The sequence below is a fragment of the Grus americana genome, chromosome 1 (genome assembly GCF_028858705.1).
Source record: "Grus americana isolate bGruAme1 chromosome 1, bGruAme1.mat, whole genome shotgun sequence".
Lineage (NCBI taxonomy): Eukaryota > Metazoa > Chordata > Aves > Gruiformes > Gruidae > Grus > Grus americana.
Window position 1 is genome coordinate 173,720,585 of NC_072852.1, and position 12,404 is coordinate 173,732,988.

Here is a 12,404-nt window from a genome sequence, read left to right on the forward strand (position 1 = left end):
CCCTTCCAGCTTGGCCTTGAACACTTCCAGGGAGGGGGCCTCCACAGCTTCTCTGGGCAACCTGTTCCAGTGCCACAGTAAAGAATTTCTTCCTAATACCTAAACTAAATCTGCCCTCCTTCAGCTTAAAGCCATTACCCATTGTCCTATCAAGACATGATACTCAAAGAAGTTTTTCCTCATGTTCAGATGAAACTTCCTGTGTTCCAGTTTGTGCCCATTGCTCCTTGTGCTGTCACTGGGCACCCCTGAAAAGAGTGTGGCCCCATCCTCTTGACATCTGCCCTTTAGATATTTCTAAGCATTGATAAGATCCCCTGTCAGTCTTCTCCAGGCTAAACAGACCCAGCTCTCTCAGCCTTTCCTCATACGAGAGATGCCCCAGTCCCCTAATCATCCTTGTAGCCCTCCCCTGGACTCTCTCCAGTAGATCCCTGCCTTTCTTGACCTGGGGTGCCCAGAACTGGACACAGTACTCCAGATGTGGCCTCACTAGGGCAGAGTAGAAGGGGAGAATAACCTCCCTTGACCTACTGGCCACGCTTTTCTTAATGCACCCCAGGATACCATTGGCCTTCTTGGCTGCAAAGGCACATTGCTGGCTCATGGAGAGCTTGTGGTGCACCTGGACTCCCAGGGCCTTCTCTGCAGAGCTGCTTCCCAGCAGGTCAACCCCTAACCTGTATTGTGATGCCTGGGGTTATTCCTCCCTGGGTGCAGGACCCTACACTTGCCCTTGTTGAATTTCATATGGTTCCTCTCCCGCCAGCTCTCTAGCCTGTCCAGATCTCGCTGAATGGCAGTGCAGCCTTCTGGTGTGTCAGCCACTCCTCCCAGTTTAGTGTCATCAGCGAACTTGCTGAGGGTACACTCTATCCCCTCATCCAAGTCCTTGATGAATATGTTGAACAAGACCGGACCCAGCGCTGACCCTTGGGGTGCACCGCTAGCTACAGGCCTCCAACTAGGCTCTGTGGCGCTTATCACAACCGTCTGAGCCCTGCCATTCATCCAGTTCTCAACGCACCTCGCTGTCCACTCATCCAACCCGCACTTCCTAAGCTTGCCTGTGAGGATGTTATAGGAGACAGTGTCAAAAGCCTTGCTGGAGTCAAGGTAGACAACATCCACTGTGCTCTCCTCGTCCACCCAGCCAGTCATGCCATCATAGAAGGCTATCAGATTGGTCAGGCATCATTTCCCTTTGGTGAATCCCTGCTGACCACTCCCGATAACCGCCTTGTCCTCCACATGCTTAGAGATGACCCCCAGAATGAGCTGTTCCATCACCTTTCCAGGGATGGAGGTGAGGCTGACTGGCCTGTAGTTTCCTGGGCAGTCCTCCTTGCCCTTGTTGAAGACCAGAGTGACATTGCCTTTCCTCCAGTCCTCAGGCACCTCTCCTGTTCTCCATGATCTTTCAGAGATGATCGAGAGTGCCTTAGCGATAACATTTGCTAGCTCCCTCAGCACTTGTGGGTGCATCGCATCAGGGCCCATGGATTTGTGGGTATCAAGTTTGCATAAGTGATCGCTAACCCGATCCTTCTCAACCAAGGGAAGGTCTTCCTTTCTCCAGACTTTCTCTCCTACCTCCAGGGTCTGGGATTCCTGAGGGCCGGCCTTAGCAGTAAAGACTGAAGCAAAGAAGGCATTCAGTAACTCTGCCTTCTCTGTATCCTCTCTCACCAGGGCACTCACCTCATTCAGCAGCAGACCCACATTTTCCCTAGTCTTCCTTTTGTTGCTGATGTACTTGAAAAAGCCCTTCTTGTTGTTCTTGACATCCCTTGCCAGATTTAGTTCCAAGTGGGCCTTAGCCTTCCTTGTTGCATCCCTGCATACTCTGACAACGATCCTATATTCCTCCCAAGTGGCCAGTCCCTTTTTCTACATACTCTAAACTTCCTTCTTCCCTTTGAGTTTTTCCAGGAGCTCCTTGCTCATCCATGCAGGTCTCCTGCCTCCATTGCTTGATTTCTTACTCTTAGGGATGCACCGCCCTGGAGCTTAGAGAAAGCAATGCTTGAATATTAACCAGCTCTGTTGGTCCCCACTACTTTCTAGAAGTCCTGAAACCTTGATCTTCTGACTAGAGAAAAACAGACTTTCCAAGGTGTGTTCTTTGTGAATCAACATGTTAGTTCATATTTTTAAATTAAAGTCTTGAGAGCTTCTATCTAAAACTATGAATTAAAAAACTCTGTTGCTTTCTTAAACTTTGTGCATGAAGCACTTATTTCACTTGCACTTTAGATCTGCTAAAATGAAGTTCATTATCTTCTGATCTGTATTTGAGAAGTGGATAGTGACCATAAATGGGCAAACCACTTCAATGAGCTCTCCAACTGTAGCTTTTTTTTTTTTTTCCTTTCCCAAGAGGAAATGAATGCAGAAAATGTATTAATTGTTTAGGACTGTCCATGCAACAGTCTTATCTTCTCAGGCAAGCCCTTATAAAAATACAGTATGTGTTAAATATGATGGAGTTTGTAAAAACAACATCTTAATAAATCTCTTACTAGAAATTAAATTTAAAATGCAGAGGTTTTTGGAGGAAATTCCTAGTTAATATCTGAATTTGTGTTTTCATAGTTTGGAAAACTTTGAGTTTAAAGAAGTTGGAAAGTTTAAGATGAACTGATGTTACAAGGAAGCTGTACGTTGCTAAATCTTTCACTGGGAACTATCTCCCAAACTTGGAAAAAAGCCTTGAGAGTACTTGCATATGCTCAGAGTATATAACTGGTAGGTGAATTACGACATACTATTGTACGTATTCACAGGGATTGTCATAAGAGCTCTGTACTGACACTTCTATGGGTTGCAAAGTAGTCAAGCAGTGTGAGTCTCAGCTGTATCATAAAGGTGGAAAAGAATCAGTCTGTCCTAAACATAGGAATGAAACACTGAATGCAAGAACCTTCCTTACTTAGAGCAGTGTTCCTGTTGCACTATGCTTTCACTGCTATCATTGAAGTTCTTTGATATACCACTGTAGAGAGTTTGCATGCAAGTATAAAAAAGGCATCTGTTGTCTGCCCAGGCATCCAAACAATCTTGTAACTCTTACACATTCTTTCCTGTTAAGTAACTTGATACACCTTCTATCATTATACTGCTTATTTAAATTTGGATACTTGGCAAAGCAGCATCTTGCATGTGTGTGTAGCACGCAGAACATGTTAGGTGATCCACAAGTTTCCAGTAGCAAATGAGGTAGTGTGGTGGGTTCTCTAAGTGTAAGCTGTGCAACTGCAGTAGCTTTTTCTGCCCAGTGACTGTATCAAAACTAAACAGCACAAGTAATTCCTGAATTGATCTCAAGTAAGAATTATTTTGAAAACTGAATATTTTATTTTATTTTACCTATCTAAACCCTCTCTCTTTAGGCTAGTTTAGTGGTAGTCTTCAGCTTTGCCTTAAGCGGGAGTATGTGATCTCCCTGATACACGGCATGAGGTTGAATGTCAGAGTAAAATAAGTGCATTGCTCTGTAGCAGTTCTTTAGAAACAGACCTAATTGGGTCCTGACCAGTCACCTGGGAAAAAAGTACAGGCCAGGCAAATAGGAGGAAGACTGTCTCTTGAAAGCAAAACATCACTATATGCAATTCTTTAATGGGTTTTTTGGCTTGTTCCTCATGTGTTTTCTGTTGCTGTAAGCTTTGGCTATATTCATAAACCTGGAGGGAACAGCAGAAACATGAAAGCACTGGCTGCCAGGGGTGAGTGACTGTCAGCTTGAAGCTCCAAAAGCTGCTTTCACTGGGTCTGTCTTTGCCAGCCCCTGTGTTCCAGCTTTCCTGTTATTGGACTTGTGCTGTGTTAGCCCAGACTTGAAGCAGAATGAATCAGAGTTGATGGTAGATGCTTATTACTGCCTGCTGAGAACCTGACTTTGTGTTTTCTAAACTGTATTTTTAGAAGTACACGAAGTGCAGGTGGATTATAGAAATGCTTAGCAATTCCACTGTTACTCTTTTCCCTTTGTGGTAGCATTTCTCTTGGCTACAAATCCTCCTAATTTCTGCAAAACCTAAGATGGTCAGTATTCCTTCAGTCCTAAGTCAGCCGGTGGAGACAAATTCTTCTGTTCTAGTTTCTAAATACCTTTAGCATAAACAAAGTCAACAAATTGCTTGTTTGATAAATTGAATCACTCTGAGATGGTCTTTTATCTCTTCATCAGAAAGATGCATTTTTAATGGTGAAAACTTCACCAGTGTGTGAAGCAGCAGACTGCTGTAGATTTAGAAGTACAAAAGGTCTGGATGATCAGTGCTGTATGAACTGGATGGGAGTAAAAACATTTATAGCAGTTAAAACAATTTTTTTCCATCTCCCACCCTTCTTTCTGGTTGAGAATAGTTATTCATATCTGCTCTTTGGCTGGCATTTGGTTGTGTTTTTGTGTAAGATAAGAACTTTGCCTCGGTGTCGAATGCCTGATACATAGTAGGCTGTGATGCGTGGCTTATTTTGTCTCTGTACGTGTCTCTGCTGTGGCTGGGTTCTCCTATCCTGTGGCTATGCAACTTAACACTAACTGACAGGAGAGTCATGTCCTATTGCTCCTAATTTTCTCTCACATTGCGCTGGTTTCTAATTGATAGATGTCAAACTTTTTCAGTAATTAGTAAAACACAGGGTGTTGATTTCTGGACTGTATCCTGTTTCTCTTTTGTTCGTTTTTGAGTATACACAGCTACATCATGAGCAGGACTCATTATTCAAATCCGAGGCAGCATGGGTGCTTCCAGCCCAAAGTCAGGAAATGCTTGGCTTTTGAAGCATAGCGGTTGCTGTGCGGAGCTCTGGGTGTGCTGTGATATCACAAACCGAGCCTGAGGAAATGCTGCGGCTGCCCTGCTAGCCCTTTGTGAGAAGGGGATCTTTCTGCACTCATTTATCCCAGAAATCCGTTCTTGAGTCCTCGTGTTTGTGACACCAAAGTTCGGTGGCAATTTTGCTTTGACATGCCTGTCCTGCTTAACTGGAGCCCACACCAGAACGTACTGACTGCTCCTAATGTGTGAAGTTCATTCATCTCATGTCTCTTTGTTATGGTGGAAGGGATCTGACACTGCAGCTCGCATGGTGATGGAGTGAGAGGGGCCAAGCTTCTTGCTTGGAAAATAATTGCCTTGCTAGAACTGCTGCCATTAAGTAGCCAGATTTGTTAGGCATGTTTGTTAGATTAGTACTTCACAGTCATGCTAATGTTTATAAGCCTTATGGTATGAAGAGAGGTTCTGCTTTGTTAATAAATTCCAGATTGAAATTTTCCATGTAGAAGCTAGAAGCAGACTAACAAGAGCTGCAGCTTCTTTGCACAGTGAAATTCTGTCCAGCTGTGGAAATAATGATATACAGCAAGTGAATTTTGTTCTTTGCAATATCCATAGCATTCAAGTTTGGACTAAAATTGAAAGCACTGCTCGGTAATTACTGCGGGATGCATTTGAGTGTTATCCCTCCAGCAAAAAGGTGAGCTCCACCTTTGTTCAGTGGAGGCTGTTGTAAATTCAAAGGGATTATGGGTGTTTTTTTTTTTTAATGCTTCAACTTCTGTCACCACTATGCAAGAAAGTGTGCAGTATCACCATGGAGATATTCCTGCCTGTTCCAGAGTTGTGACAAACTGTTCTAGTGTTATGCTGCTGCGTGCTTGATTTAACAGGCTTAATAGCCTCTCTGTTTTACAACTTCAAGATATTGGTGATAAACATCTCATAACTGAAGTTCTTTTAGGGGGTTTTAAGGCAGGGTTGATAGAATTAATTTTAACAAAAGCCTAGTTGCATGACATGAGAAGACGTGCAAAGAAAGCTTTAATTTGATGTTAATTATTTTCCTGTAGTCCTCCCTTTGGTTTTAACCAAGTCAGGTGAAAGAGCTTGCATTAGTTACATCAGTTTAAACTGATGTTTCCAACATGAAAAATACGTTTCTATGTTGAACACAATGATGTTTCTTGATATATAGTAGAATAGTTCTTGGCAGTACTATCCACATGCATTTTGAACAGTGTTCTACTTAGGCGCAAGGAAGGCGTTTGCTCTCCATTATGTATTGACCTTGTTGTAGGTCTAGTCACAAGGGACAGAACTGCAGAGCTGGAATTAGCAGATCTCAGGTATTAATATATCTGTCTTCTAGCCAGGGCTAAGTGCTGTAGCTTTATTCTACCCTGGCCAACTGGATGATGTACTGCAGTAGCTCATAAGGGCTGTAACCAAGGTCATGGGGCAAAGGGGGTGTAAGGTGCAAATGGAATAGAGCGGGGGACCATTTGGCTAAAATTGATGCTGTCATTAGTTTCAGCTTACCAAAACTCTACTGTCTGTAGCAAACAGAATTTGTGACAGTATGATACCTATCATGGTTTACTTCTTATGCTGTATATTCAGAGGTGAGTCTTACTGTAGGTGATGCAGAACTCAACCAGTGCCATCTGTTCTGAGTACAGCTAACTTTGCTTATTGAATCGCCATGTATCGAATCAGATGTAATTGGGTGAAGAGTGATTCATATAATCTTAGGCTACTCAAATATGAATAATAACAAATTTAATTTGTTTTCCCAAGAGTTGGTTGTTGGATGTGGGTTTTTTTGGTGGGGTATTTTTGTTTGTTTGTTTGTTTGGTTTTTGTTTTTTTTCCCTTAGTTAGACTTATTAGATCAATCATGTTTCCCTGGAGTGAAATATTGCCTCTTTAATGTTATTATGGAACTCTTCTTGCCTCTTAACTCAGTCTTGTTTGTTTGATTTTTGGTGGTTTACTTTTTTGTTGTGTTTGTTTTTTGTTTTTTTTTTTTTCTCCTCAACTGAGTTTTGGAATGTTCCTCACACTGAGGAGCAGAACTAATATCACAGGTCTAGTCTTGTATTTATGATGCCCACTGTCCGTCCTTGTCTTTTTGGCCTCTTGCATTTGTGGGGGGGTTGGTACAGGCCCTGAGTTCTCTTGGCTCTATTCAGAGATTTAGGATTTACTATGAGCAGTGTTCCAAGTGTCTTAAAGTTCACATGCCACTGTTTTTCCTGACAGGCATGTGCAGCTCTTGACATCCTGGAGAGGAGGAAAGCTTATCTGAAGCTCTTGCATCCATTTTGTTTGGTATCAATTTATTAATAACACAGTTCAGAGTGCTTGTAACTGTTTAAGCATGAGGTCACTGTTGTATTAGAGAAAGCTTTCCGTGCAACGTATTTGAGTAAGTGTGGTGTGTAGTCCCTTCACGTAGATAATATACCTTATCTATCTAGTTCTTCATGAAGCTTGTCAGGATTTTTCTGTTTTTCTGACAACTTTTCATTTTTTTGCGTGGTGATGTGTATGCTCCTGGGTTTTAGCTGTTAAGGAAGTTACAGCTTCTGTTTTGGGAGCTCATCCTCTTCTTTTCTTACACATTTAAAGTGAGAAGTTAATAGACTTTTTACATTCTGTGGTCAATAAATACAATATATTGGACAATTAACATTTAGAATGTTAGTTTAAGATGCTTACAATGTTAATTTGTATAGACTGGGAATATATCTGTCTCTAACAAGCTTGTATTTCCCTATCACTGCACTTTTTAATTTTTTTTTTCTTCCCTCCCTAACTGCCTTGTTCTGCTTCATGTAATAGTCTGCTACTCCTCAACAGTTTAGGGAAACTTAATGAATAATACCTATAGGCATGGCCTGCATTATGCTTCTGCATTCTCATTCTGGTTTGAGAACTGCTGTCCTGGCACAGCACCATTGGCTCCTACCTTTCTGCACGAGAAGCACTCTGCAACCCCTTTAGGGACATAGTCATTTTCTCCTCCTCTGCCCAGCAGTTTCTGGCCCCTAGACTATGGGACTTGGGATAGACAAAGCATGGGAGAATTAAGTCTTCGTGCATTGTTCCAGCAGTAGCACCACTGACTTTGGGCTGGAAGTGTGCTTCTCTCACCTGCAAACACACTGCCTATTGCCCTCTACTTCAGTCTCCCTCTTTGACACAACTATCTTCAAGGCTTGACAACAACAATTCCGAGTATGTTAAATATGTAAGCAATTACTCTAGTTTAAGGATTTATTTTCTTTGTATACAGGTGAATGCTGAAAAACTATTTATGTGATAACTTGCTTATGCTACCAGCTGTTACACAAAAAGGTTATGTCCAGCAAGATCTGCAATGGCCCTGTGGGTTTCAGGAGTAAGAGTCCCACTTCTCCCCTTTGGCTTCTTAATTTCGTGAGGCTGGTGCAGGGAAATACAAGAACTTGGAACCACATTAATAAGTTTTGAATGTTTCAGGAGTCTGTCGTCTTAGTATTACTATGCTGATTTCTAGAAATAGTTTAGCAGTTTCATCCTGTTAATTCAGTATTTTAAAATCTCCATTCTGCTTACTATCTTGTCTAACTTTGCCCTGCAATTTCAACATTAGCAGCTAGTAAGCTAATATCCAAATCCACAATGTTATGCAACTTTGGTGAAACTTTTGTTACTGAGGCTTCTTGATATACAGAGGAACAAAATGCCAAAAAACCAATGATATATGCCAAAAAAAAAATGTAAAAAGCTACCTTGGGGTGGTTGGTATACTTGATAATTGTGTACCTTTTCCTGTATCTTGCATTTAAGGAAAATATAGATGCAAACTCTTGTTTAGAGTCCACTTGATCCCAGTTATGGGTTTTTGCCCAAAGTCAAGACGTGAAATGAAAGTACTGTAATATGATCAGGTATGTGTCAGATGGCAGCAGCACTTGGTTCTTGATAGGGTAGTATCACTCTGGAAGTGAAGAGAGTCAGGTCTAATAGTACCAGCTGGCATATTGTCAACCGTTGGGCACATCGTCATCAGTATGCAGTTATTCCTGTACACTAAAGACCAATAAAATCCATATGTATGACTAATTGCATAGCAATATTAGTATCTGTCTCACATCTTGTACTGGAAGCCGTTTTTCACACCATACTGTCTAGAGAATCCATGAAACAGCCAGCAAGCATCTGAAACTGATTCTGGACCATATGACAGATATTTCTTATCCATTGTGATATCCCTGTATTACATTGTTTTCCTCTTCATCTGTATATAAGAAAAGTATTCATAACTATGGAGATAAAGTGGGTCGCAATTTTTCACCTTGATTTATCACTTTAATTCTGTGGATAGGAAGAAAAATAGGAAAAAAGTGAATAGTGATGAGGATGCACTCTAAAAAAAAAATAACATAGCTTGTTAAAAAAAAAAAAAGCAAAGTAGGGAATAAGGATTGTTTGGGCAGTATGAGCTGAAACCTCTGCTCTAGTGCTAGGATCCCTCTATGCTAAAAGGAAAATACTATAGCAATATAGGTTGTAGGTAGAAGCAAAAGCTATATAGGGAGCAGGGACTGTGAAATAGTAATTGTGATTCAAATACTAGTCACCGAAGAGTATCAATGATCTGGAAAAGATGGAAATAAACCCAAGTGATAAATAGCAGGATGGTAGGGTGTTTGTTTTCAAATGGAATGGCAATTACTTAAAGCTCTGTATGTATGCTTGTGGGGGAGATGTCTGAGAGAGGAGGAGGTCAATGGGGAGTCTATTGTGGTAGAATTGGTAGTAGCTTATCCCCAGCTTGTTTGGACATTCGCTGGCAGGGGAGGGAGGAATCAGATGTGTTAGGAGGCTATTGGGTATTATTAGAAAGACCTCAGAATTTCTTCTCCAGTCTTTTATCTTGGAAGAGATGAGCAAGCAGCAGAACCTAGTTATTGGAGTGGAAGTGATTTTTTTAAAAATCCAAATTGCTGATTAAACAACTGACATGGTTTATTCTAGTTGATTGCATGTAGAATTTATGCATTTTGAATGGAATTATCATTTGTCACTGTTCTTTGAATAGAAGTATAAGTGAATTGTCCTGTTACAGGTTCAGGATTCTAAAAAGGGAAATGTTATTGTAAAGACGGCTAGCCTGTGAATTTTGCTAAAATAGAGAACTAAGGGATTTAAACCCTAGAGCTTCTTTAAGCACAGACCATAGAAAGAATAATAGGACTGATAAGTGGAAAAAGAGCTGCATCTTGGAATATGGACCAGCATGTATAATGTGAGAATTGTCCATGGCCAGCTGCGCTGGCCTGGCTGGGAGGAAGCTCACCTTGGGCGATGGTAAAGCAGCCTGGTAGTGGGAATGAGTGAAGATTAAATATACTCCAGTATCTGTGTCACATCAAGAGTAACTTTTTGCCTCCCTGAAAACTGAGATGATGATGACAGCTATAGGGATGAAAGCCAAACGGTCAGTAGATCTTAGGGTAATTGAACTTCATTTTGCAATAAATGAACTGGAAGCAAATTTGAGTTGAATGCCCAATGAAGGAGGAGTGTGTAATAGGAGACAGAGATTAAGACGAGGTAATTTTCCACTGTGACTTGCAAAAGTGTTGGCATACAGGATTATTGCCTCCTTAGCAAGTTTCAACTGGTATGCCATGACTGAAAGAAAGAGGTGCTGTAGGGAGCATGGATTATTTACTAAGATGTGACTTCAGAGTTAACTTTTTTAATAGAAAAAATACTTTGAAACAAATGATCAAATATTACAGATATAGTGAGAATGAAATACAAAAGCTGTGATTGATTGTGTTGGATTAGGTCAGTGTTGAGAACCAATTTCTCTTGCAAAGAAAATCAGATAGATATCCTCTCCTGTCATTAGTAACTTCCCCAGTGCATGTAACATGATGCCATTCATTATCCTTCCAGAGATGATGAGACCTGCTGAGAAAGAGGTTTGGTTAAGCAGAGGTAAGTACTGTCGGAAGAGCAACTAGAACCACTCTGATCTGCAGTCAGAGTTGGACAAGTCCTTGTTTTCTTTGGTGAAGGCAAAATGAAAAAGCAGCTTGCATACTAAATATGCTGATACTGAAGGCAGACATCTTCCCAAAGTGATTGGGATAAAATGGAGGAAGAACCAGGTGGCCTTAAAAAACTGGGTGATATGGGGCTGAAATCGAGAGTTTGTACTGGAGATGTGTGGTTTGGCCTTACAGGATATAGTAGGAATCTGTAGGTAAAAGTGACGAAGGAGAAGAGAGATTTGGGTGTGCTTCCTCATTGCATGATGACTGAGGCAGCAGGGAAGTGTGCCCTTAAAGTAAGCTATGTCATAGGATGGATGGGGTAAGGTTTTTGTAGTAGATAATAAAGGAGAGCTAATGCAATTGTACATGGTACTTCAGTAAAATTTCTCTGTGCTTGCTGCCTGTATTCCAAAACCATCAGTTGAAACTGACGGGGATTTCCGGTCTCTTTTTCATTCACAAGAATGTTTTCACACCTGTCCTAAGAATGGAATATCTGGCTCTGCAAAACAAAAACAAAGAAACAGTGATGGCCCTATGAAAAAATATATCAGCAAGAGACACTGATGTCAGAAGAGGGTTATGGAGAAGGCAGTCTCAGGAAAAAAAGTGCAAACATTTGTCAGTAGACCTTCTGGTAATTCAAAACCTTATGTTCAGAAAAAAGTTCTAGTAAAAAAACTAGAAATTATTTGCTTTGCTTTCACTGTATAAATTGTCTATACATAATTTAGAACTTACTATTTTTATGCTGTCAACCAAGAAGCTAGTGGCACTGTACTGAAGAAATAACTTGTGTAAATACTTACATTAACAAATGTTTGACGTATCACTGTCTGTGCTATCTCATTTGTGGCTACTAAGCAGACCTTTCAAACTGTCCCTTAGGTTCCTGATGTCATCAGCAGCATAAGACAGGTCTCCAAAGCAGCACTGAAAGAAGATGCCAAACCAAGTAAGGACAGTGAAGATGCCTTCTATGACTCTCAAAAATTTGAGGTCTTGTACTGTGGAAAGGTGACCGTGGCTCACAAGAAAGCTCCCTCCACACTAATTGATGATTGCATTGAGAAATTCAGCCTTCATGAGCGCCAGCGCCTGAAACTATTAAACGAACAGCGGAATAATGAGTCAAGCTTGGACTTACCCCTGTGTGAAGGAAATGCGCCAGCTTCTCCATTGGATAGCCCATTTGAGGAGCTGGACAGCCCAAATAATGCCACAGGACATGCTGCGATGTTTACAATTGGCAGCCAGACCAACCTGACCAACCTGGCCAGCACTCGTGGCTCCTTTCCAGAGCGAATTTTAGAGGACTCTGGGTTTGATGAACAGCAAGAGTTTCGCTCCCGGTGCAGCAGTGTCACTGCAGTTATGCAAAGAAGAGTTCATGACACAAACTTGAAAATACAGCCACGCAGAAGACATGCAAGTGCACCCAGTCATGTTCAGCCCTCCGATTCTGAGAAGAACAGGACAATGTTGTTCCAGGTGTGTACTAGGATGAGCAATTTTCATGTTGGTTTTGCACTGTATCTTTTCCTGTGCAGTTTGA

At 41.3% G+C, this 12,404-nt stretch overlaps 1 protein-coding gene across 3 annotated transcripts in view; it reads left to right on the plus strand.

The window, feature by feature from the left end:
* TBC1D4 (TBC1 domain family member 4) overlaps positions 1-12,404 on the plus strand; it is a 121,030-nt gene that overhangs the window by 56,130 nt on the left and 52,496 nt on the right. For all 3 annotated transcript variants that reach the window (XM_054843958.1, XM_054843948.1, XM_054843967.1), the window contains exon 2: positions 11,738-12,340. In XM_054843958.1, the coding sequence (XP_054699933.1) occupies positions 11,738-12,340 (603 nt within the window). The remainder of the gene's footprint in view (positions 1-11,737; positions 12,341-12,404) is intronic.